This window comes from Antennarius striatus, chromosome 11, assembly GCF_040054535.1.
Source record: "Antennarius striatus isolate MH-2024 chromosome 11, ASM4005453v1, whole genome shotgun sequence".
Taxonomy (NCBI): domain Eukaryota; kingdom Metazoa; phylum Chordata; class Actinopteri; order Lophiiformes; family Antennariidae; genus Antennarius; species Antennarius striatus.
In genome coordinates this window covers 9,978,002-10,005,109 of record NC_090786.1, presented here as the reverse complement: position 1 = coordinate 10,005,109, position 27,108 = coordinate 9,978,002, and the positions used below count along the sequence as shown (strand labels likewise).

Here is a 27,108-nt window from a genome sequence, read left to right as displayed (position 1 = left end):
CTCTGGATGGTGTGGCAGTGAGTCCTGGGTAATACTCCTCATCACCAGCTTATGTATTCCTCTGCCAAGGACTGAACCCCGTGGAGGGGAGTCCAGTTTTCCCTTTCTGTCACCTGGAAAAGGTACAAATATGTGGGGATCTAATGACTGGCAAGCAAATACAACAGTCTGGACACCCAAACACCAGTTTGGCAGCATTTTCTTTTCAGGTGAAAATTGTATTACTGTCAAAGTGTGTATTTTGATCCCGCTTCCCTTAAAATCATCAAAGTATTATCGAACTATACAAGCCTGTTTCTTGCCCCCGTTACCAGCTAGGGACAATTTCCCAATTTGGAGAACAAAAGAATAGGCAACTCAAAATGCATGCATATAATCCAATTTATTTTCTAAAATCACATGAGTTAATAATGGGTAAATGTTTAAATAACTTAAATAACAATGTTTATGAAATTAATAAAACAACTTGAATAGCTAGGTTTATAAAGGGCACAGTAAATCCAACTACATACTTGTTTGTGTCCACATCTGATATTCTTATGAATTACAACATGGTCTAAAAACCAAAAGCTTCACATTCATTCCAACGGACAATTTGGAACTGACCAGTCCACTGGAAGTGCATGATTTTGGAGACAGGAGGAAACTGCAGAACCCAGAGAAAACCCACACAAGCACAAGGAGAACATCTATACCCCATACAGAAAGGACTCAAACCTCATTCTTGCTGTGAGGCGACAGCGCTACCCACTGCACCACCATGTCGCTCGTGACAGTACTTGAGTTGGTTTTGTCATTTGGGTTCCAGACAAGTGAAGGAGGAAAGTTCCTCAACATAAACACTCAATTTAATGAAAGGATCTAAAGATTTTTCTCAGCTCTTTCACTTTCTCCTCCAAGATCTGTGTCTTCTGAACTGCAGTGGCATTCTGAGCGATTTTCTTTGCTACTTCCCTTTTTATCTCCTCAATCTTTTTCATGCTCTGATGCTGCTGCTTAACATAAACCTGAAAGTTCAAAATAAAATTGATTTAGTACACTGTCATCGGAAATACACAATGCAAAGCTCATGGGATGGGAATACGTTGTCCCTTTTCCATTACCTTTCCTCGAGAAGCAATTCTTTCCTCCAGTATGGCGAGTTGCGTTGGCACAGAAATTTCTTGTTTGGTAGTGCTGAGATACTGCAAAGAAAAGCTTTCTTAAATTGTGTTCAGAGACAAAAAGAGTAATAATTTTAAGTCTGTCAGCAGGTTTCTCTATCAAATGTTCACAGTAGCTCTTTTGATGCTACAGCAGTTTTCATGCTGAAATAGTCACACATGTATAATTTTCAAATGATCTTTAACTATTATAACTATACAACCATTTTAAAAGAGTCACAAAAGCAAAAAAATAAGTGGATGAATTATGAATATGTGTGTACGTCATAGCAAACTTTCATCCAACTGCAAGGCAGATAGCAAGGTATTTCTAACTGCAAAACACCCAACTAAGAGTGAGTGAGATTTGGCCAGAAATGCGAACACGGTTGGCCTAGTCCAAAAACAACATTTTCTTTTTATTTCAAGCAGATGCAGAATTTTTTAATAATTATTTCACATATGTAACCTTGTTGATGAGTTGTACAGGAAAATCTGTGTTGACCATCCAGTTAGTGTTGTGCAGAAAGTGTAGTTCTTATTAACCTGTGTTTCAATTAGAATGAAAGGTCCCTGGATTGCTTATAAGTAGGGTGTTTAGTACCCTGGTTACACTCACTTGCTGTTGATCTTCATTGAGTTTTAATGTTTTTATCTGTCTATCCTTCTCATTTAGGTCCTCTATCTGCATATTCAGCTTCTTGTGCTCCCACTTCAGCTGGACGATGGCCTTACGGAAATCTTTGTACTTCACCATGGAAGCAATCTGCTTGTCTCCAAGCGTCTGACGGATCATCATAACCATTGAAAGACAGTTTCAGAATATGTTTGTATAGAGATCTATCAATATCATAAACAGTCCACTTTTCCAGGTTCTGTATTCAATGTCTGGTGGTATAGATTTACCTTGATGGTGCTGTTGAGGTCCTCCACCACCTTCCTGTGGTCAAGGACTGAGTCACTGTAGTCCACAGTCAGGTCTCTAGGAGCCACCTCCACCTGGTCCAGATTGAGGATGACTTGAAGCATGATGTTAGTCAGGAGATCGTTCTTTTCCTTTTGCAGGCTAGGAGGGAGCAGAACAAAAGAGTATTCTTCCGTAAAGAATCACAATAAATTCGGACTTTTTTAATACTAATTTAAAGGAAAGTGTGCAAAATTTCAAATTTAAGCCAAAGTACACTTCGTCAGGTCATCTACAGTATATTGTATTTTTACCCTTGTAATAACTGTCTGACAAAACTAAAGTTATACCTCTCAAGTTCATCAGAGATGCTCTGAATTTCCAGTTGAGCAGCACTTTCCTCATCAATCCTCTTCTGATGGAACGTCTTCATCTCAGCAAAAGCTAAAGCTTTTAGTTTCAGCTACAAAAGACATGTCAAACTGTGAGTGCATAAATAGAGAATAATCATTTGGTAAAGTTTTCAAAATGAGTTTCATCAGTTTGGTTGAACTGGAAAGTGTGAACATAAAAATACAGTGATAGAGAAGCAAATCTCAAAAAGAGGAAAGGCAAAAAAGAATTATTAAAAGCCTTCGATGTATTTTCATGGTTTAACAATATTTATGTGGATTTCCAGTCCGTCCTCTTTTTATCTTATGATTGATTGAAATAAATCTTTTTACCTTATGCTCACATGTTACTTTTATTCTGCGGACATGACAAAACCTCTCCCAGACAAATGGATCCAGTCCTTCTGGCATGTTCTCTGGAGCATCCAGCTCCTCCATGGCCTTCAGCAAGGTTTTCAATGCATTAGAATGCTGAGAACGTTTGACTCTAAGTCATAACAGACAGGAGCCACTGTTCAGTCATTCAGAACTTATGATGTGGAAATTAACTTGTGCAACTTTGTACATGTAATATGAAGTTATGATTCAGCATCGGTGCATTTTTACATCGCACTTCAAAGCGGTGATGTATTGTAATTGTCAGTGTTCGTCTGTCCGTCCGTCCGATAGTCCGCCAAATATCTTTGCAACCGTTGCAGATAGAAAGATGAAACTAAAAGCACATTACTCGGGCGGCAAAGAGGATGAAAATGAGATGATGACCTTGACCTCAAGAAAAGTAACAAATTTCAACTTTTGTACACTCAGGAACTGGATAAGATAGAAAGATGAGGGAGAAGCCAGTGTGAGTAAGATCATAGATCAAAGTTACTGCTTTGATCTATGAAAGTAGGTCAGAGCACTTAGTTCAATCTTTGACCTATGCAAGTAGGTCAGGGTAAAATATTGAATTCAGGGGTGTCGTGGGATGTTGCAGTCTGTGACTATCTTGTTGTGTCTATCAGTAAATGCTGACATTTACATACCTGGGCCTACGCTTGAATAACTTAAAAAGCTGTTTGATAACATCATCTGGTACAGTAGAAAACTCCTTCCTGAATTCTTTGTCAAGAGCCTAGGAAAACATATAGCAAGTGTTATATTAACTCAGTGCAAACACAGACAAAATGACCAGTAGTGTATGAGCTGTCGTACTTTGTCCTCAGCTACAGCTCCTTCATAGGTGTCATGAAATGACTGAAGTTCTTTCACATGTTTCTTCACTACCTCTGAAAATCCATCCTGTGGAAGAAAGGTGTCAATAAGATGAGAAACTGTGGCTTGTAATGTTGAAGCACGCGCTACACAGGTTAGCTCTTTAAAACAAGTCTGTGCAACTGACAGATTTTAATCCCAAATGCTGGAAGAACACCAATTCCATAAATAAAGGTGTCTGACAGATAATAGAATTTAAATGAGACATTCATGAATTCCTTCAATATTAAATTCTATTCTCTGACCTTGTGAATCACTGCTTTTTCAAGCTTGATCTTGAGTTCCAGCTCCCTATTTTGAATCTCCTGTTCAATCTGGACTGAATAGATGAGATACAAAATCTTCAGTTCTTCCTGTGAAACACATAAAAACCTAAACATTAAAAAAAGACTGGTTTAAGGTTGACACATACAGAAAATATCATATAATTATTCAAAGCAGGAAACACAATGAGAAAGGTTCCTTAATGTCATGGAAGGAAATGAGAAAAAGTGAAGCAAAATGAAAACAGATATACAGTACATACTGTGTGTATTTGCATCTCTTTTGTCTCACCTGTTTTATTGCCATATCACATTGTAATTTCTTCTCAAACAGCTGTCTTAGTTTTTCATCAAACCTTTCAGAGGACTCTTTTGAGGCCGTCTGAAGTGTTGCCATTTCCGCTTGCAATAACTGCAATCAGAATTAAACATGTGACTTATATTGATCACTGATCAGAAGTGAATGTCATTTCTGATGATCATAAATTTGACACGATTGTAATACTTTTATGGTTTTCTCCTTCTCTTCATTCAGTTCTTTTGTTTTCTTTTCATAATCTTCATAGGCAAGTTTCTCCTCCTCACTCCAGTCAGTGTTAGGCTTTTTGGAAGCAAACTCAGGCTCAGGTATTTCCTGTGTAGTAAATTATAAAATCTATCAGCTCTTCATACTAATTTGTTTAACTCAACTGACACAGTATACAATAAGAGGTCATCAGACTGCACAAGAGTTTTTGCATTTCCTTTTCTCATTTTCTTCCTCAGTCATTGAAAGAAAATTCACACTTAAAATAATCTCTACATTACTTAAAAAACATATTACAGTACTAGATATTATTTTACCAAACAAGCTACCATTACATGTAATTATGTTTGAAATAACATGTGATATAGGTTTATTACAGCACAGTACGCTTTAACAAAATCGTGAATACTGTTACCCACCACTTTTAAGATGTTTTCTATTTTTTTTTCAAGAACTCCACCCATCATCTTTGTCAGACCTTTTTTTCTGGAGGTTTTAACCTGAAACAAAGAAAAATATATGATATTAGATAACCTGACATGATATGCTTAATTTGCGTATGTCCATACCTAAATAATTAAATTAATTAAATAGTGGCAAATAAGATTTGAAAAAAGAACTTCTTTTTGGCAGCATACTTTTGCAGCTGTAAGCTCCTGCTGTTCAGATTTCTTGCTGTCATCCTTGTCTTCCTGTTTCACAGTGAGGTACTGTTCCACTTTTATCTAGTGTTGAAAAGAATACAAAAATCTTTTTTTAGTTCTAGGATGATTGAAATTTCCATTGTATGCTGTGTGTATGTACAGTGCGCCCTCGAGGATTTGCGCATTAACACTCGCTACTTCACCTAATCGCGGATTTTTAGTAGGTAGTCACGTGATACCGTAAGCTGACGGCATCCAGACGGCATCTGGAAGTCCATGAGTCTCGGAACACAGCGCACATCCGTTAGACACAAAAGTGCTTTAAACAGTCGAAAAGAGTGCGGGAAAAGGTAATAAAGATAGAAGGTGGTTTAATATCAGTATGGGGAGGGTTCATAAATGTTTAAATTGCCGTAAATAATAAGATAAATAGTTTTTCGCTATATCGTGGAATTCGTTGTTCGCGTGTGGTTCCTGGAACGCATTAACCGCGAGTAACGAGGGCGCACTGCATACAGTGTGTGTGTGTGTGTGTGTGTGTGTGTGTGTGTGTGTGTGTGTGTGTTTTAAAAGTTTATTTGAAACGCTCTGAACTTTGCCAACTGGCTGACTGGTTCAGAGGTCAGTTACCTCTGAGTCGTCCACGGTGAGAAATCTCTCAGGCTGCTCCCAAACAGAGAGCGTAGGTTCCCACAGCTTCTCATCAATTTTCAGCGCCACCATGATTTCCCTGATGCGTTTGTTCCTCTCCGTCACACGGCTGAGTTCGTGCATCTTCTGCTTGTGGAAGTTGTCAAAGTCAACATTGAACGCTTCCTTGATACGATGAATAATGTCCTGCATTCAGAGTTCAGAGAAACACACAAAAGAAACCATGTATGACTGTTTCATTCACTTCTTTCTGGAGCGTTCTTGATGTAGTACTCTTTTTGAACAGGTTCCCACCTGCAGCAGAACTGTCTGGTTGATCTTTTGTTCTGTGGTTTTCAAGCTGAGCTGGTCATAGATGTAAGAATTTGAATATCCTAACTCAGCAGTGATACTTCCAGTTAAAGCATGACTCTCTGCTTCAAGGGTATCCTTTAAATGAAGGAAATGAAATAAACATTGTTGACTTTCTCTTTAACAATAAAGAGTCCACATATGATCAAAACCATTCTAACTTATGACTTAGGCTTCTCTCTGCAATTTAAACAAAATTGTAAGCCACTGTTTTGACCTGTTGAACAGTTTTATTTACCGTGCAAGCTTCCTTTTCAGCCTCCCTTTTTGCCTGAAGTTGACGAAGGTCAGTCAACTCTTTCTTCGGTCGCTCCTTCAGAGGGTAATTCTTCACCTTTTGTTCGGAGTAAAATCCCTGTGGCAGACAGTCAAAAGTGGTTTAAAGTTCTTGATAACGTTCATACAGTATAACCTGCTGTCTTTTCAGTGCTTGTTCATCACCCGTCTTACCTCAATAGTCTTGCCCTTGAGTTTCAGAGAATTCCAGCAGTCATTCCTCAGGTCATCTTGGAGGTCACATTTTTCTGCTATCCCACTCCTGATTTCATTTTTCACCTAAAATTTCAGTGCATTAATATTTTTATTTCTTTTACATTTCAACTTCCATCATTATCCCCGAGCAAAAATGAGGCTTTATCACATTCATGCTTCTGTGGATGCATTACCTTCATGACTTCCTGCTCCACCATGGCATCCAGTTGCTGCTGTTTGTTAACATCTGCATTGTACTCATTTAATTCTAGACGCTCCTGTTCTGGGCTGTTTTCATTTTCTTGAATCATATTTAGCATCTGACAACACAAAGTACACACTTTAGCCACCATACCATTTGTTATGCCAGTATTACCAATGTTTCACACACTGGCATCATTTTTAATTACTGTACTTCTACTGGCTGCATATATTACAGGGATAAGGACACACTTCCCAAATATAAGAAGCGAACAATTGGGGACCCAAGTCCTCAAACTCACACCAGCTAAGATGTTGCCAGTGTGTCAGGTGAACCGCCTGTTGCTCAAGCTGTTGTGTGTATTTCTGTTGTTTTTCCCATTTTAAATGTACACTGCAGTGTCGTGCGATGAGGTTCACACATGAACGTGGTCACATGCTTGATCTGGTTTTATCCCATGGTTTGCCTGTTTTTAACCTGGAGATCTGTGATGCGTTTTTCTCATATTACAAACCCGTACTGTTTGAAGCTGCTGTTCACTTTCACACAGTTAAAACTCGCGCGTCTGCTCGCAGATGTCGAGTTATTATTTTGGAGAGGGGTGTGCAGTTCCGGATTCTGTGTATACGGAAGCTCTTAACTCCTGGTTTCTCGGCACCTGTCAGACTGCCATTGATGTTGCAGCTCATTTAAAGACCAAACGACATATAACTGTATCTGAGCCCTGGCTGAATGAAAAGACCCCTGCTGCCAGACAGGAGTACAGAAGAGTGGAGCAAAAATGGAAAAAAGACAAACTATAAGTGTCTTTTCAAATATTGAGGGATGGTTGGCGTAATCATCAAAAATCTGTGAAGGACGCCAAAAGACCATATTTCTCTGACCTTGTTGTTTCAAACTCACACACACCTTGTGTGTTGTTTAAAGTTATCAATTCCGCTCTGAATCTACCACCGACTGTTGAAACTGACGCCTTAAAATAGTCCAGAATGCTGCTGCACGTCTTTAAACAGGAACAAGAAAGTACAAGCACATCTCACCGATTTTAGCTTCACTGCACTGGCTGCCCATACATTTTATGATTCATTTTAAAATCCTTTCATTTGCTTTTAAAGTCATAAATAGCCTTGCTCCATCAAGTTATTTTATTGGATTTGTATTTGATATTTTATTTAACTGCATTATGTTCATGGTTTTATGGCACATCTGTTGTGTTTTTATCTATTGACTGTGCAGCACTTTGGAAACCTTGTGTTTACTTAAATTGTACTGTATAAGTAAACTGGACTGGATTGGATAAAACAATGAATAATAAATAAGATTAAGACCAAAAACATAAAACTCATTAAACTCACAGTTGTACGTATCTTCTTCATGGTTTCCTTGCGCTCTTCCCTTTGCTTAGCATATTTCTTATTGTCTTCTTTAGTTACCTGTTCAAAATATACAGATTGAAAAGAGGTGAGACATCCTAAAGTAAACGAGTGTTGAATGAACATAAAGCAGCTTTTTGCAAATGCTTATCTGCTTCGTTACAATTTATTCATTCATTTTCTCAACCTGCTTCATCCGTTTGATCAGGTCACATGGAGCTGGAGCCTATCCCAGCTTGTCTTAGGGTGTGAGGTGGGGAAACTCTGGGTGCAACGCCAGTGCACCGCGGAGCTACACACAGACACAAACATCCACACACACACACTCATTCCTATGGTCAATTTGGGACCAGCCAATTGACATGAAGCGCATGTTTTTGGATGTTGGGGGAAGCTGGAGAACCCGGAGGGAACCCAGGCAGACATGGGGAGAACATGCAAACACCGCATAGAGCGGGACTCAAACCTGGAACCACCTTGCTATGCGGCGACAGCGCTACCCACTATGCCGCTGTGCCGCCCTCATTGCAATGTTTTGCTTGATTTTCCCCCTAAGTTATGATAAAGTAAGATACAATAAGATATCACACACAGGTGCAAAAGGCACTTTAATAACCTCCACCTCCGACGTTGTAAAGATATGACTGTAGTTCATAACCACAAACACCCAGCATGTTAGTCACTGACCGCCTCTCTCCTGCTCTCTATCCAGGTGGGGTCTGAAGATGGAGCAGACAGAATGTCATCCTGCTCTGTCGGATCCACCGTCTCTGCTTCAGTGCAGACCTGCAGAGAGTTAATCACACAAATAAAAATCTTTTACATCAAGTTTTTTACCATCCATCTATCTTCTGCCACTCATTTGGGGTCAGGTTTTTTTTTAATGTATTCAAATAATTTCAAATAATCTCACAGTTACTACACTGTCGTGTGTTGCAATTTGCTCTTAAAACACAATAGAAATGAACTCACGCTAATTTCTTCTGCCTTTTCAGTGACAGCAGAAGTCTCTTGGCCCCAGTCAGGTAAGCCAATAAGGACAGGATTCTCAGTCCTGAATATGCTTTCCAGGAAATCACCAACAGACTGCATGTCCTGAGCAGCTTCTTTCAATTTATCAGCTTCTGCATCTTTGATACTGTATGAAGACACATTAAACAACAAAAATGTGAACAATAAGAGGAGTGATAGATATATTTGCTATGGAGGGATTTTGATGTCCAATTTTTTATAAATTTAAAAAGATGACATTCATGTTAGAGTTGTGTGTGCTGGTTGTCTTACCTGAGATGACTGCACAGGAGTGTACCATCTTTGTAGCCAGTGGTGATGAGTGTCTGACTGTCTGTGGAGAATGATACACTCCCAGTTCCACCGTCACGGTAACGGTTACATTGCAGCTCAGTGTAACTCTCCTGTAAGTGCAACAATAACATTCTTACACACAAGAGGGAGAAAGAAAATGTGGTTCAAGAAGAATAACAATACACTTCATTGTACCCTTGGGGAAATTATCCCCACTCTTACTATGTTTTTTTGAACATGCATATATATGTGTCTAATAATAATAATGGATCAGATTTATATAGCGCTTTTCTGGACACTCAAAGTCGCTTTTACATTGGAACCATCCAGCCCCTGAAAGAAACACACACACACACACACACACACACACACACACACACACACACACACACACACACACACACACACACACACACACACACACACACACACACACACACACACACACACACACACACACACACACACACACTCACGAGGGGCCTGAATGCATGCAATTATATACAGTGGGAGGAAAGGGTGACGGGCAGCTGCTTCGTGGTCTACACGGTGGGCTTGTGGGGGTAGGGGATGGTGTTTTGCTTGAGGGCACTTTGGTAGTGCTTTGGTAGTAAGCTAGCCCTTCCCACTGCCAGCTCACAGTCCTGGTGTTTTGGCCGACTCAGATCTCGAACCCCCGACATCCGGTCCCCAGTCCAAGACTTAGGGACTGAGCTACTGCCGCCCCAAAGAGTCTTACAGAATAAAATGAGTTGTTACCATGGAAGCAGCTTCTCGTACACGGAGAAAGCCATCTCGGCCAACAGAAGCCAGCCATAACTGGTTAGGAGACAAAAGAAGAGAGACGGGGCCCAGAAGATGACCCTTCACTTCCTGCTGTGGTTTCAGCTGGACCACCTCCTCTGCAGAGTCACTCCCTGCATCCTGAACCTAGTAATCAGGAAGCAAGATAATGGTTTTCGAAAGTTAATAGACAGTGTAGGAAGATGTATGTCAAAAACACAAAGACTTGCTTCTACAATTTTGTATAGCTGTTTTTCAAAATATCAGCTAGATAATGAATAAATAAAATAGGGATCAGACAGTAAACCTCTGAGTGAAGTTCAAATGTCTGGAGAGATTTCCGTATCTGGCAGCAGGTGAAGACTTGACTGACTCCCAGGATGCAGGACTGAACTGGATCAGGCACCTCGAATCTGGACTCTTGGAGCACACTTGTAGACAGGCAACCGTATTGATCCACGCAGTCTGGACCTACAGAAGAGACACACAATGAATATTTTTTAAGATGAATGAATCATTTAAAACAGCTGTTTATTTTTAAAAATACACTGCCCGGCCAAAAAAAAAGTCACCGTTTGTGTTTCAATAAGCAAATTGCAGTGCTATGGTTGTTGCTTCGTTGGTCAAGTCTAGGCTCAGCAATATTATTCAGCAAAAAAATTAAGTCAGCTGAGTATCTGAATGTACTGAATGACCAGGCAAATCCATAAATGGAGTTTTTCTCCCGGATGTCACGATCATATTCTAGGACAACAATGCCAAAATTTATGGTACTCTAATTGTGAAAGAGTGGTCCAGGGAGTGTGAGGAATCATTTTGACACATCAATTGCCCCCCCACAGTCCTGAGCTAAAAATTAATGCAATTCTGGACAGAAATAAATTCTGTGACGTTGTAAGAAGTTGTCGAAACAATGCCACGGCAAATACGCACCGCAATCAAAGCTACAGGCAGTCATACGAAATATTAGTGTGTGACTTTTTATTGGGCCGGAAAGTGTAGCTTTCCACAGAGAGTTTGCCAATGTTTCATATCCACGACTCTCATTAAAACCTTAAACAACTCCCACTGGGTAAAACATTTGGAACTCCCCACCAGCTGAGCTAAAAAAAAGCCTCTTGAAACTTCATCAAGCTTTTCTTACAAGTTGAGTTAACTTTATGTCTTTATCACTGATGGATTCTTCTGTAGTTGGTCCATAGGATGTCTTTGAATATGCTTTGATGTAGGATGCAAACTGTACTTAAACACACGCTGGGGAGTTTATTCTCAGTTTAATATTACCAGATATTGACAATGATGATTCATCCTGTGAATCTCAGAACACACTTATCATGTTTTATGGTGCAATCTGTGTGACACAAGTCTCATTTGAGTTCTGTCATGATTTCATATCAGCTCTAGTTATCATCTGTCTCTCAGTCTCCTGTTAGCACAATTAATATAACTGCATAAACCAAGGATCTGATGATTTTAAAAAACTTTAACTAAAATTACTATTTTAATTGTTTAAATTCTCATGACAACAACAGTCTTATAAATAATATTAATATTATTTATAAGGTTCCCAGCATTGAATTGAAGACCATTTGAAGTTCTTTTTTGAAGTTCATTTTTTGAAGTTCAATGTTTGTGTGTGTATGCCGACTAACACATATGTATATATGCATGTACAGAAAACTGGAGAGGAAAACATAATTTCCCCATTGTGTGGACTATTAAAGGTGGATTATTATTATTATTATTATTATTATTATTACTTGTCGCTTATATCTGCAGCCACAGAAATAAGAAGCTACACATTATTGTAATTATAAAAAATTAACAAACTGACCTCAATCTGATAAAATTATTCATAGAATAAGAATATAATATATCAGCGACGCACCTGTGAGGTTGGCCTTGGGCAGAGAGAGCACTGTAAGCAGGCTACCGCCATGACTTTTGTCCTCTTGTGTGCTGCACAGTGCAAGAACTTTCACTTTCTTGTCGTTCCTGATGCATTGAGTGGAAAGTGACAGGATGGGTCCGGGAGCAACTGGAAAAAAAATTAAATGAGTACAGGATGAATGGGAACTTTGTGTCTCCTTATCTTTTAATATTTAATCATGAAACTGACGAAGACATTGTTCTTTTTAGGCAAAAGTGTTGAAATAATGTGAATATTTTCCACATATCCACATGTTTAATTTGTGTTCGAAAACTTTTTTTTTAATGTCTGTAATGTTTGTAAAGAAAATCTGTTATTTACCACATTAGTCTTTATTAAAAGGAGTATTTACCTGTGTATCCAATGCATGAAAACTGTTTTGACGGCTTTGCATCTAAGACATAGATATGTGAATCTGACGCACCGGTGAGAAGGTAATGTCCCTCTTGATCGAACCTGGAGAAGCACAAATGAACAAACAGCTTAGTAGAGATATCCAAAACCTGTACTTGTACATTTATTATGAGGTAATTTGTCACAGGAAAAGAACACTTACACAAGGTGATCCACAGACGTGTTGTAGAGATGAACCTGGTGCACCAGGCGAGGCTGCTGCTCATTACTCAGGTCAACGAAGAGGACATTTCCTGTTGCTGTTCCAACTGCTGCATATTGGGCAACAGGACAGCAGGCCAGACTCTTCACCTAAACAAAGATCACAAGCTTCAAGTTTATGATTTCACATGACTTCAAGTTCTTATTGTGACACGACTGATACTTTCTGAATGTTCAGATGTTGAGAATCTGACCTCAGTTTGAAGCGACAGGAAACTGATGGAAATTCCCTCTGCGGTCCACAGTTGCAGTCCTCCAGAATCCTTCACTGACTGCAACCAGAACAAACAAACATCACATATCTCCTGAAAGACAATGATCTTATTATACACTCCAACACGAGACACTGTAATTATTGAAGACACTAATATTTACCACACAAATGTTCTTGTTGGTGGGCAACAAAGTTGCTGCCACAAAGTTGCCCCTGAGGTAATCCAACACCTTCACGATCTGGTCTGACTGAGTTGGATTCAAAATGTAGATTTGTCCCTAAAGAACAAGAAAATCTTCCTATGAAGAAGGTTTTCTTTATCATCTTATTTCTTGATGAAATATCTTGTTTTATGTGAAACAGACGCACTAATGTAGATTTAAGGACTAACCGTATCAGAACATAAAGCTACTCTTTCATTGTCAGGGAATGACATCACTGCTGAGACAGGTCCTTCTAGTCGCCACGTTCGTGTAATGTTGATCTGAGCCTTGTTAATTTGTAGACAGTGAACCACATTCTCCTGTAAAACACAAACTTTATCAAGTACTACGCTTACAGTCAGTGAGTCTAGCGATGTGTGTGTGTGTGTGTATGTGTGCGTGTGTGTGTGTGTGTGTGTGTGTGTGTTTGTGTGTGTGTGTGTGTGTGTGTGTGTGTGTGTGTGTGTGTGTGTGTGTGTCTGTGTGTGTGTGTGTGTGTGTGCGTGTGTGTGTGTTTGTGTTTGTGTTTGTGTGTGTGTGCATGCGTGCGTGTGTGTTTGTACCTTTCCCACGGCGATCAAACCATTTTTGTTAAAGGCTAATCCTTGAAAGCTGATCTGTCTGAGTTCAGGGATGGCGTCAGGAGCTGAACATAGAGCGAGCAAAAAAAGATGTTAACTAACTTTATATATTGTTTGAGCTACAATTGAGAGCATCTCTGCATATTTGTGTGTTTTTTCTTTTCTTTTATATTGTGTCAGTGTGTGTTTACTTGTGGGGTTGAAGGATATAGAGACAGACAGACTCTCTGTGTTCACAACAAGTAGAAAGCCTTCTGCACAGCCCACATAGAGCTCTGATGTATCTTTCCAGCAGATGGCAGTAGGAGTTAGTCTGGCTTTGGTGAAGAGTTTAGACTGAGTAAAGACGAGTAGAGATAGAAAACAGTTAGAATTTGTCATAATTTTTTTGCCAGATAGTAAATATGCTGAATGACATTCGTTGACATTGATGTAAATGTGACAGAGTGATGTTACCAAGATTTTTTCTGCATTGTGTTCTTTGAGCCCTGAGATGGCCGATGGAGGCATGACTGGACCCAAATAGGACTGTTTGCTGTCAGTAGGAGGGGAGTGCAATCTATCAGCACAGGAACCATCTTTTGCTGGAAGTTTTATCACCCTGCAATGTAACAAATACGATACACAAATTAAAAATATTGTTTGACATTGTTATCTAGTTCTGCATGTTTTGCACTTGGGGAGGATGTATAGTTATGTAACAACTATAAAGTTGAATATATGAGTTGAATTGAATTTAAACAGAAAATGACATGTCCACATGTCAATCTAGGTTCAGTCTTTTGTTTGCACAGCAGTTCTGCTTTACCTTGGTTTCAGGAGATGGAATCTGGCACTCTTCTCAATATTCCACAAAGTGATGGATGTAGAGCCAAGAGCACAAAGCTGGAGACAATTCAGAGGGTTAAACACCAAAGATGTGACATCACACCCAGCTTCAGGTTGTATACAAAGTGGCTCAGCGGTTTCCCAGTTCCTGTGTCATAAAATAATGATCATATTAACAGAGCTGCTCTTCCTTAATAAACATGATGGAAAATATGTAAGACACAATATTATGCAGTGCATTACTTTCATACTGTCATTGACTCACCAAACTGTTATGGTGTGGTCTGGGCGAGAGGAACAACAGCCCAAATAAGGAGCATCATTACTTAATGTCAGAGATGTGTATCCCAATTGTGCTGTTCCTAAAGAAGAATAAGTGGTTACTATTTTGGATGCATGTTAACAAATATAAATAATACAAAACATACCAGACAAAAATTATATTCATCCTGAAAACTGTGTCAGAACTAACACAGTACTTGTTTACAGTGTTGATGTATGCTATTTTGCCAAACGTATTCACTTGCCTGCCTTCAAATACATATTAAAATGATATCGGTCTACCTTTAAACTATTGTAGGAAGTCTTTGCACAAGGTTTACGAGTCTGTTAATCAAAATTTATGATTAGACTCTCAGAACACTATCTGTGAGGTCAGATATTGATGTTTGATGACAAGGCCTGGCTTGCAGTCTCCATCTAATTCATCCCAAAGGTTGTCTGTTGGGTTAAGGTCAGGACTCTGTGCAGGCCAGTCAAATTTTTCATCAACAAACTCGCCCATCGATGTCTTTAGCGACCTTTGTGCAATGTACATGTAGGAAAAGAAAGGGGCTGTCTACAAACACTTCCCAAAAAATTAGGGAAGTGTTTGTAGACACTCTGGACAATTTCATAGGTGCATGAAATTGTCCAGAGTGTCTTAGTATGCTGACATATTAAGAGTTTCTTGCACTGGAAGAGGATGAGCCCACCTCCCAAAAGACAATTCCACACCAATCCCCCCTACACTAAAATTTACACTTTGCACAATGCTCAGGGGAAGATGCCGGACAAATCCAGGAGGTGAAATGGACATGACGGTCAGTTGTAAATATCTGGCTGATGACCGAGTCAAGTTGTTCTACCACTCCTATCTTTGGCAAAGCCATGATCATGTGCGGGGGGTGGTGGGGTACAAGGAATCTGATTGGTCCATGTTCCGTGCTTCCAGTGTTTTGGCAGCTGTGTGAAGCTGTGGTGGCAAGACTTCCGGTGCTGGTTGTGCCAGTAATCCTCAAACCTGCTGATGGACACCAGATGTGGGGGACGACGACAGGCTGAAGGAGTCCTACAGGACGCTTAAATGCCTACCAGCAGGCAAAGCAATGCACAACTTCAGTCTTCAAGAAGGTAAAGACTCAATTGTGGGAAAGGGTTAGTGAGACAATGAATGAAGACTTTGAGTTGGCCCTGAAGGTATTCTGGCAAACCTTTTGATGACTCAAGAGGGTAAAGCACCCCTTTCTCTTCATCATTTACAGGATGGATGGGTACGTGCTGACCCTAATTCAGGGAGTTGGGCATTGGAACAAATACTTTGAGAAACCCCTAAATCCTACTGACATATTCCAGCGAGGAAAAAGAGGTGGGTCCACTCATCACTGAATAAAATCCGCCCTGAGTATGTCATGGTTCTGACTGTTGTAAGGTGGTCATGGGTGACATGTCTAATTCAACATTGTGTGGATTTGTGCTGTGCCTCTGGAGTGGAAGACTGGGGTGGAGACTGTTTTCTGGCTATAAGTGATGGCACTCTCCAGGAAAGTATACTGCGGGTTACTGGGGAGCAGAGTCCAGTTGTTATTTTAACCTCAGAGACGGGATTAACAGGGCAATCATTGCAGCGGTCACGGAACGCTGGACTAGCTCTATACTCTCTCAATGGTGCGCATGGGAGTTTGACCAACTAATCCACATGTACTCTGGGTAACTGGAGAAGGTTTTCGACCATGTCCATCTGGGTATCCTTCAGAAAGCAATTTGGGAGGGAGGGGTGGAAGGCTAATTTCTACTGTTGGATTACTCTTGGTCGAAGGAGAGGAGGAAAGTGCGTTTGCACGAAGAAAGAGAAGAGGAGCGCCAAGAGTATAGGACTATGGATGTTATGAGGGAGGACATGAAGGTAGTTGGTGTGCGAGAAGAGGATGCAACGGATAGGGCTAGATGGAGGCAATTGATTCGCTGTGGTGACCCCTGAAGGGAAAAGCCGAAAGGAAAAGAAGAAGAAGTGGAAGGCTAATTTCTACAGGTTCTATTGTCTCCGTATTCCTGGAATCAGAGAATGTTTCACATCGCCAGCAGTGAGTCAGACTCGTTTCCAGTTGCAGTTGGACTCCACTCGGGTTGCCTCCAGAATAAGGGTGGCATTTCCACCAGGAAGGAGAGATGTTCTTTCCTAAAGTGGAGGGAGTTGAAGTATCTCTTGAGTCTTATTCACAAGTGAGGACAAGTTGGAACAGAACATAGACAGGTGACAGATTGTAGCAGCATCCACAGTAAAGTGGTTGCTCTACTGGTCAGCAGTGGTGGAAAGGAAAAATATGAGCCTCAAGGGAAAGCTCTTTACTGATGTATGTTTTCACCCTCACCTATGGTCATGAGCTCTGGACAATGACCAAAAGGACAGAATCGCAAGTACAATCACTCTATTAATGGAATTTCTCCGCAGGGTGGGTGGGCTATGCCTCAGAGATAGGAGGAGGAGCTTATACATCCAGGAGAGGCTCAAGGGTGAGCTGCTACTCCTATGTGTTGAACATAGCCAGCTGAGGTGGCATGGGTATCTGATCAGGATGGCCCTCGACAACTTCCTAGGTAGGTACCAGGTGTTTAGTGATTACCTGAAATCATTGAAGTTTATGAACACAATTTAAATATCTGAAAATCGTTGTTTTGATTGCTAGTTTTACATAAAATAAATCAAGTTCTACGCATCCATTTTCTTTTGATTTTAATTTTGATCATCTTGTGTTCAGCTCCATATCCGCTTTGCGGGCCACGAGTCTGTTGGAGCTTATTGCAGCTGGCTGCTACAGGTGAACAGTATTATGCCCTGGAAATGCTAGCTCATCACACACAAAAGACAAACAACCTGTAACCTTCCTGCCATTACGCGACAAAGCTACCCACTGCACCACCCTGCCACCAGTATAAATCAATTTACATGAAAGTAATTTAAGAAATGTGAAGTAAATTACAGTGAATAATTCAAATTTAATTTACTTTCATTTCTTTTAAAAATATTTGTTTTGAGAAATAACTCAAACTCAAATCTCTGGGATCACTAGCGCCCCCTACCATGAGGCTGGAGAACTGTGTACAGTTGTTGAAAAAAACAACACTGTACATTATATACGTTAGCTAAATTATAGGAATTTAGTTCACAGAGCAAACGTGTTTGAACATTTTAATAGCGACATATGGAGATATAGCATTACGGTCTCACTGTATAGCATGCAAGCACAGCTAGTTGAGCCATTACTCAATCCATGGTGAGGATTGGCTGGCTGGAGCCTTAACTCAGGTCTCTTCTACCCTGACCTATAGGTCAGGGTAAATTAAAGCATAGGTAGATCAAAGCACTAGCTTAGATCTATGGCCTTACTCACATTGCCCTTGTCCTTTGTCTTTCTATCTTATGCGGTTCGTGAGTGTACAAAAGTTGAAATTTAACCTTGAACTAGTTTACTCAAGGTCAAGGTCATAATCTCATTTTCATACCCTTTGCCGCCTGAGTAATGTGCTTTTTGTTTCATCTTTCTATCTGCAATGGTTGTGAAGATATTTGGTGGAATAACGGACGGACGGACGGACGGACGGACGAATGGACGAACACACAAACACTGACAATTACAATACATCCCCCTTCGTAAGATGTAAAAAAGCCCCTAGATTAGCCTTTTCATCTGCCCCTTGACCGGCAGCTGTAAACTAGATGAATAACATTTTCAAACAATTCCTAATAATTGATAGATATTAATGGAGTTGATTGAAGGCATAGTTAGAGATTGCGTGTTTGCGTGAACATACAGTATGTTTTTACCATGTAGCATCGATGTCTGTGGCGATTTGGGAACCTGATAATAAGGAATGTGTGAAGGAGGGTGTTCTGATGTGTGCCTTTCTGAATTAAAATATTTTGTGATGATACTCTGTGACTTCTTAAAAAGTGGATTTGAAGTGCCATTTGTAAAAATACTGAAAACAGTTTAGAAGGAGCAATCACACACAGACATATCCTGAACTGTATGTGATTGCTACTTTTAAACTTTTTGAGTACTTTCACAAGTTCCGATTGTAATTGAAGCAGGAAGGTTATATATCGTACCTTTTAGTTCATTCTTCAGATTAAGCTTGGGGTAGGCGCACACAAAAATAAATGGGTTTGACTTTTGCTCAGAAAAAGCAAAAATCCCATTTTTGCTATTGGCTGTCAATGCGCCAATGCCCTGCCCAGGGTTCTGAAACACACAACGTTCTTGAGTCTGCAGGTCGAGGAAACAGACCTGATTCCCGCATGCATAACACACTGTTTTGCTTTCAACAAATTTGACTCCCTTGTTTGTAAAACCTTGGATCCACCTGGAGGGGAAAAAACAGGTTTTTAGTTGGCATTTAACTTATGTTTATTACTAACCATGATAATCACATAGGAAGACATGCACTAAATTATTTTTGATAACATAGATTATGTATTTTGCATATTATTGTAATTTCATTTTTAGTTGCACTTCTTTGTACCTAAATGCAATTTTTGCACTGTTTAGAAAATAGGTACTGGTGCAGTGTTGATCTCAACATTTTTATGGAGGCCTATGATGCAAACAATACATTAAGGCAGTTTACGTGTGTAAAACATAATCAATATTGTTGACAACATACTTGACTTCTAATCCCAAAATACTCTCAATTTCGGTTTTAGTGTTTTCTTCATGCTGTGACTCCATATTCAAAGGCTGCTGATCACAAGTTGAAGATATCCTAATAAATTCTCCAGAAGTGATTCCACAAAATCAATTTTATAACACACAAGTTAAAAAAAAATCTTTTGAGGTGCTCCTTTGAAAATAGTCTATGATCTATTTTCAAAAAACCTTAGATCAATGCACAAAGGGAGTGAATAAAGGAGATAGCACATGGTGAGATCAAAGAATAATAGGTTGGTGGGTAGGTTGGCAGGCTGGCAGGCTGGGAAGGAAGTAAAGACTTGGTAAGACGGCTGGAGTGATGATATAACCCTGGCAGAAGGTTGTTTTCCTGCAACCTCAGACTGGGATACAGGTTCTGTCTCCCTCAACTGGAGTCCTTGGGGACAGGTACCCAAGAGCATCCCTACAGGAGATTCCATTTTTCTACTGGGTGACTTCAATGCTCACGTTGGTAATGACTGTAACCTGGAGGGGTGGGACTGGAGGGATGGCCTGCCCAATCTGAACACAACTGGTGCTCATTTGTTAAATTTCGGTGCTAGTCACAGGGTGTCCATGACTAACACCACGTATGAACATAAGGGTGTTCACAAGTATATTTGGCACTATGACGCCCTAGGTCGTAAATCAAGACCAACTTTCTGATTGTATCAACCGATCTACGTTGATACGACCATATATTCTGGACACCTGGGAAAACAGAGCCGGAGGACTTGGAGGTGGCTCCACTCATCACTGGAGCTGGAGTTAAACATCTCTGTAGTGGCACAGCCACTGAGATCCACCCTGAGTATCTCAAGGCGCTGAATGTTGAAGACTGTCATGACTGACACTTTGTTGTGACAACATACCAGTACTCTTCTTTTAATCCCAAACTATTCATAATCTTGTTTTTAGTGTTAGCTTCTTCATACTGTGATATCATATGCAATTCAATACTCAAAATAACAATTATGATTATGGTCATCTCGTCTTACAAGAAAATGTATGGATAGGTGGATATATTTGATCCTCAAAAAAGGCCCCTCCTTAAAACATTTGTTTCCATTTCAGAGTCTGAAGTCCTTAACTGACCCATCAGCTTTCAGTCAAAAATGGAAGGAAATGAAATGAATGACATGTTTTCATCTCACATCTGAACGTTACAAAATAAAAGCACAATCATGACTTTCCGTTACCTTGTGGTTGTTTCAGTGTTGAAGCACTGTTGCTTGGTTACCTTTATTAACAAATAGAGTCATTTTCTGAGTCAGTCTTGCTCATCAGTTGATTCATCTAGATTTAAGGTTCATTAAAAACATCTTGTCATCTTAATTTTTTATGTGGCTGTGAGGAGAAAGGTATATTTGAAAAAAGAAACCTGTCTCAACATGACCATCAAGCCTGGACAGATTCGTACACCCTCAGGAATAGGGAGTTTTAACATTTTAAAAAGATGCATCTTTTGTGGTTGAGAGCTAAAGATAATTTCTCTGTGTGAGACAGGATACTAATTGTCCTTTTTTTTGTATTGTGGACACTATATTTTGTTTGCTACCCACTAATGTGCATAAAATACCTACAGCAGTATTGTGGAATATAGAGTCTATGTGAGACACCAAGTAAAAGTGTCAGATCACTCACCAAATACAAGGTGGATTCCTGAGCACATACCTGTATAAATACAGCCTTATGTTGTGCTTGCGTGGATAATGATTTTCCCCATTCACATATAAGTCAGACATATTGTGTACATGATTTAACTTGTTGGAACCATAAATTCTAATTTCAGTTTCAAAGCAGCTAAGCCTGAGGTGTCACTAATATGATTAATAATGAAAAGGTTCCAGTAAAGTCTTCCAGTTAGTCATGACAGCTTGACAGCGTGCCAACATATGCATACAAACATGCTGTCGTTGAAGCAGCCTAATGGAATGCAGCCATCAGAAATTTCATTATTTACATGTGTGCTTCCCTTCTGTGAAATGCCAGAATGCCTTCTGTTGAAAGGTCCTTTACAATAATAAAATGCTTTTTAAATGACAGAAGCTTCTGGTATTTTTTTCCAGTGGGCAGTTGTGGTTATTTGCACACCTGAGTAACTCCTCGGATTGAGACGTTTTCCATGCACGTGTTACTTCCAGGGTGACCCATGTGATTCCCTTTTTTCAGGCTGTGCCAATACATCTCCAAAAACTTTAAAACGCAAAAGTCCAGGTTGCATCAGCAAAGAAATCATATCTCTTCTGCATTAATCTCTCATTGGGCTCCCTGTAAAATCCAGAATTTCAGTTCTTCAGCTCACATAAAAAGCCCTCCAAAAGTTTGGTATCAACAACATCCATGTTACTGCAGGAATATAGTCTTAGTTTGAAATGAATTTTGAGGACTCTTCCATAAACCATCTTCAAAGTGCAACCTACCTCAAAACCTCAGGTCAGGAGGACTATCTTGTTTTCCATCTTCACCGGCAAAATGAGAACCTGAGAACAAGACCTGAGGCAAAAGCTGGTTTGCTTAACTATAGAATCAGGGAAGTTGACCTTGTATGCTCTCCATCCACAACAGGGTCTTATCCTGACAGCAGTTTGCCACCATAACTGACTTCAGTAGAAAAATGTTCACTAGCACAGATTGAAACAAACGATGAACAAAATGTGACTGTAAAAAGCCTTTTGTGTGCATAGACACTCTTAAAGCTTGTTTTTCAACTCATGAAATATGTAAATGAAATAGGTTTCCACTAATATGAATTTTTAAAAATGGTTTACCAGGAAAACTCAGTGCTGGTTACTCGAATCGGACCTAATTTGGTCACTTTTCAAAGCTGTGACCCATTGTTTCAATAAACTAATCTCAATGTGTCCTCAAGTGGAGACCTGGAAAGCTGTTATCCTCAACACACACATTAGTGTAGCCAAAGTGGCTGCAGCCAGTCAGCTCCTGTGCTACTCTCTCACCATTCTGGAATCTGTTATTTTAAACCAGGCTCTTCCCGCTAGATATGGCATTATTAAGGCTTGCACTTGGACGTGAGTAAAGCAGCTCCTCCTCTGCTATAATGTCCTTGGGGCCATTTGTTTTCCATCATTTAAGCAGATTGGAGTCATGCTCCATGTGAGTCATGCGGGGAGGGTGGATGTCTGCTCAGGGTGTGGTGGGTGAAGGATCCTACTGGGCTGGGTTTACAGGCTGCCAGCGGAGGAACGAAGCATCTACTTTGTCCAAAATTGCAGAAATGAAAATGAATGGATCGGGAACTTTAATTATGATCACAATTTTCAAAAGCGACTGTTCAGACTGCACGCATGTTGCTGGAGACAAGTCTGCGTCGTTGGTCTCACAACAACAATAATCCTGCAACCCCATAATAAACAGACGAGCTGATCTTTCAGCAGCTGCACAAACACGCTGACATGCTGAGGAAAAATTATTATTTTTTAAGTATCTGCGCATGATTTTACCTTTAGAACTGTTTGTGCGTACTGGCTGCAAAACTTATAGATTTAATGCTTCGCTTTCACAATATGCGCACCAGATGTGAACCAACCAGCTGCCCAGAACTGATCAGCAGACCCTGAGATGGCTGCACTCCAGAGTTCATGAAAAAAAGACAGAAAGAAAAGAAATCCCACCTCCCAAATCACTTCCATCCACTCCCCCACAAAAAAAAAAAAAAGAAAAAAGAAAAAGAAAAGTTTTGCCTGTGTCGGATAGTGGGGACTAAAGCAGCAGTAACAGCAGCAGGAGGAGGAGAAGGAGGAGGAGGAATTACTCTCTTTTCATTTCTACAGTCGTCTATCTGTCCCTGCAGAAGTGAGTGACAACTGAATCAGTCCCCCCAGGAGCTGTATTTGTGTGTTCCCTAAGGTCCCTTTTTTTTTTTTTTTTACACCTGCCTGCCAGGCTTCACCGCTGATGGGCGCGGCTGGGACCGGTGCCCACATCTCTGTTTTGACTTGCCTGAGAAAGTTGAACGAAAAGACACAAAAGAACTCAGGACTTTAAGAACATCCCGTGTTAACCTCCCGCAAACACATTAGAGCCTCTGTCGGATCAGCCGCTCCATCTCGATTGGAATCGGGATTTGATTGCTGGCTGCTCGGGTTGGCTTGAAGGTATGACTTTTTAACAACAGTGGAATAACCTGAAGTCTGTCTTTGGACATATATTTATATATAAAAAAAGAAAGTGTTCTTCTTGGTGGTGTGGGGGCTTCTTCCCACTTGGTTGATGAAACTGCTAACATTTGCATTTCTGGGACTTTGGTGATGGGCTGTCTTGCTCTTTTTTTGTATAAACTCCTCTCATACTATTTTTCAAAAAATCACATTCATTGTAACTTGCCTTTAAACTCCAGTAGGGGGTTTTTGGGACCATTTTTCTTTGGTGGTAACTATATAATTAGTCTGTAATGGTGATCCCAGGATAGTTTTACATGTATTTTTGCTGAGCTATTTGCATCTCACTAAATATACCTCAGGACCTGGACAAGCTGTTGCCAGGTTTAAGTGACATCAGTCTTTTATGTTTGCTTCTGAGCGGTCACAGGCTGGAAGAGCTTTGGAGAGACTTTGTTGAGAGTACTGAAAAAAAGGAGATGAGAAATATTAGTTTAGTTGAGCATTAATGGCATTTAATTTTTGAGGAGAATATGTGATAATGATTGGTTCAATTTTTAAGTTCTTTTTGATTTCTAAATATTTGGATCATAATGTAAACAACATAAAACACATGCTGTTAAATGGTCTTGGTTGGCAGGGTGTGGTGAGAGGATGGTCTTTCAGAGCTGTGCAGTGATCCGGTGGCCTCATTTGTTCTTTTGTCGGACTGGCCTTCAAAGACACAAAATGAATAGAAAGTTTATGCGGATGATGCCTTGCAGCTCCGTTCATTTTGTTTTTCACCATTCACATGAGATTTGAATGTACCTGGAAAGTTGTTTTTAAGTTCATTACAGGTGAGATGACCTCCAAAATATGATGTTTGTCATGGAAATAGGGTTGTTTCTTGTGATGTAATTAATTTTTTAAAATTAGATATTGCCTTGAGGCATGATTTGTTTGTCTCTAGAGCCATGATTTTTCAAATGATGCAGTAAACTTCAGCTACAAGCAGCCCAGTCCCAAATAAATCATTCCATACCTTGATGTTATTCCCATCGAATGTTTGCTAAAATGCCATTTGTCCAACAGTCACAAGTCAAGGGAAAAGCAAACTTTTAAGAACAGTTGGCACAGTATATGTATGACTGTGGTCAACATTTTATCATCGTCTCAGCAGATAAGATGAGATGGACGAGTTAGTGCGACAGATGGACTTCTCCAGAGGCATGTCAGGAGAGAAGGGTGAGATGTCTGACTTCATGATGTTTTTAATCAATTCCACCATAAAATCACGTATTAAGAGGCTGATTTACATAAATCTCTCAATCTCTCACTCTCTCTCTCTCTCTCTCTCTCTCTCTCTCGCTTTCTCTCTCTCTGGCTCTCTCTCTTTCTCTCTCTCTCTCTCACACACTCTCTCTCTCTCTCTCACTCTCTCTCTCTCTCTCTCTCTCACACACACACACACACACACACACACACACACACACACACACACACACACACACACACACACACACACACACACACACACACACACACACACACACACACACACACACACACAATAGATTTGAATTCTTAGCTGAAACAGATCTTGTGAAAAAGCAATGTCCCAATCCTGTTGATTTCATGACAACAGATTACAAGAAATGATTTTCTGATTTAAAGCTCCATAAATACTTACACTGTTATTTTCCTGGGTGATGCCTTTATCTCTCTTGGGGGGGATTACTATAACTAACATGATGGCATGCCTTCTCTGGTGTCAGGTTTCCATTTCTGCCCCTGTCTCTGGCCGTAAGTTGTCCCCTAGGTTTTTCTCCAGTAGTCATTGCCGAATACGAAAGTACAGCTCATCCTTGCCTCATTTTTTTGAACACAAGGTCAAGGAACGCCTGGTTATGTGTCTGACGCTAACTGAGATGAACATATAATCAGCTATGCATTCGTCCTCTGGTTTATTGACTTCTCTCATTATTCATCACTTTTAAAAGCTATTTTACAATGGAAGTAAATGAAAGATTTGAAAAACACAAGATAAGGTTGTTTGGATATAGTATGAAAAGCTTACAAAAGGCAAATTAAGAATTTCAAGATAAATTTTACTGATGATGGTAGCAATACTAAAATAACGGCTTTCTCTTAGCTGTGACCTGGAACAGAGAGAAGCCCCTAAAAGGAAGGAGAAGGAAGACAGTAGAAAAGAGGCAGGATTAATTGACATGGAATTTGTATTATGTCTAGGACTGAATTCATTTAAAAAAAAAAGAAGTCAACAGGCTGTGACTTGAGTCCAAACTGCTTCTTAGTGAGACAAGCATGGGTATTAGTGTTCATAATCTGAAGCCAGTTTGCTAAATTTGAATCCACTTGTACTCCTTGGTAACGACTACACCATATTCATCATAACTTTATCAGCTGCATTCTGAAGAAAGCTTAGAAATATTAAAAATTCGTGCAGAAAAAATTGACATCACATGTAGTTCTTTTTTTTTTTTTTTAAATTTTACCTCTCTAAGTAGTTCATGAGTTGGTTCCTTTTGTTTAGAGTTTACGCGATAAAGGAAAGAGTTCTATCAATGATTCATAAATACTTCACAGAGCCACTCTATTATGGCCCAAACATAAGTAGTTTTTAGATAGAATAAGTCAACATTCAAAGTTAGCTGTTAAACGGATCTTATAATAACAATGCATTAACAACTGCTTTTAAAAGTTGTCAACAAATATTGTGGTACGAGACATCTAGATCTCAATGCAGCTGTCCTGTAGGGGAAGGAAAAATACCAACTTGGTGACTTAAATGTTGTTCTCCTTAATGCTATTCACAGATAAGGTTAGAAGCGAAATCTTTCAAGTCCATTAGTTTCCTAGGTTTCTTTAAAAAATTTACTATTTTCATCTTTTTGCAGAATCCAAATCAAACAAGAATTATTTAAATAGCTCAGTGTAACAGATATAAAATGTGTTATTCTCAAAAAAAGTAAAAAAAATTCTGTCTATGCTAACTTGATGGATGGATAGCCTGACACTAGCTACAGCACAATCCTGAAGAATCTTATCCCATTCTTTGTGGACAAAGGCTTTCAGTTACATAATATTCCTGGATCTACAGGCTGCAACTGCCAACTTTAAATCCCACCAGAGATTTTCTAGAAATAAAAATTAAGCCATTAGTTATTGCTTGTAAAAGCTGCATAAGAAGGCGGCACTAAATTTCAGCACCGTAGTCTTAACTTCAACAATGTTTAGCAGTCAGTTATGGAGGCAGAAAAATCATCTCCGTGCCATTCACTCAACACACCAGTCAATAATTGCCACCTGGGATTAATCTAATAATGTTTGGATGATATAGTGTTTGCAGGTAATGTGTGGGAATCATACTATATACACAAAGTAATAACTGTCTTTTTCTTTG

At 39.7% G+C, this 27,108-nt stretch overlaps 2 protein-coding genes across 6 annotated transcripts in view; one reads left to right on the top strand and one right to left on the bottom strand.

Annotated features, from left to right (window-relative positions):
• Nucleotides 1–703: 703 nt before the first annotated feature.
• LOC137604084 (cilia- and flagella-associated protein 43-like) lies at nucleotides 704–20,426 on the bottom strand. Its single transcript, XM_068328018.1, is given in 37 exon segments — nucleotides 704–1,007; nucleotides 1,104–1,184; nucleotides 1,762–1,926; nucleotides 2,049–2,208; nucleotides 2,397–2,509; nucleotides 2,772–2,925; nucleotides 3,464–3,552; nucleotides 3,633–3,719; nucleotides 3,938–4,045; nucleotides 4,248–4,367; nucleotides 4,461–4,589; nucleotides 4,901–4,981; nucleotides 5,120–5,206; nucleotides 5,756–5,962; nucleotides 6,071–6,192; nucleotides 6,296–6,482; nucleotides 6,578–6,682; nucleotides 6,793–6,918; nucleotides 8,156–8,233; nucleotides 8,861–8,959; nucleotides 9,146–9,311; nucleotides 9,458–9,588; nucleotides 10,238–10,408; nucleotides 10,569–10,732; nucleotides 12,150–12,299; nucleotides 12,544–12,647; nucleotides 12,748–12,896; nucleotides 13,001–13,078; nucleotides 13,182–13,298; nucleotides 13,412–13,543; nucleotides 13,787–13,869; nucleotides 13,996–14,140; nucleotides 14,261–14,405; nucleotides 14,613–14,780; nucleotides 14,898–14,994; nucleotides 19,002–19,255; nucleotides 20,293–20,426. Coding segments are annotated over 37 exon segments (4,845 nt in total). The 3' UTR covers nucleotides 704–848.
• A 2,434-nt stretch (nucleotides 20,427–22,860) lies between these two features.
• Nucleotides 22,861–27,108, top strand: part of col17a1b (collagen, type XVII, alpha 1b) — a 29,783-nt gene continuing 25,535 nt past the window's right edge. Inside the window, exons 1-3 of one of the 5 annotated variants that reach the window (XM_068327088.1) lie at nucleotides 22,861–23,397; nucleotides 23,488–23,699; nucleotides 24,865–24,929. In XM_068327088.1, the coding sequence (XP_068183189.1) occupies nucleotides 24,875–24,929 (55 nt within the window). In that variant the 5' untranslated portion in view covers nucleotides 22,861–23,397; nucleotides 23,488–23,699; nucleotides 24,865–24,874. Of the gene's footprint in view, nucleotides 23,700–24,861; nucleotides 24,930–27,108 lie in introns of all 5 variants that reach the window. The other 4 variants (XM_068327087.1, XM_068327089.1, XM_068327090.1 and 1 more) reach the window with 4 other exon arrangements.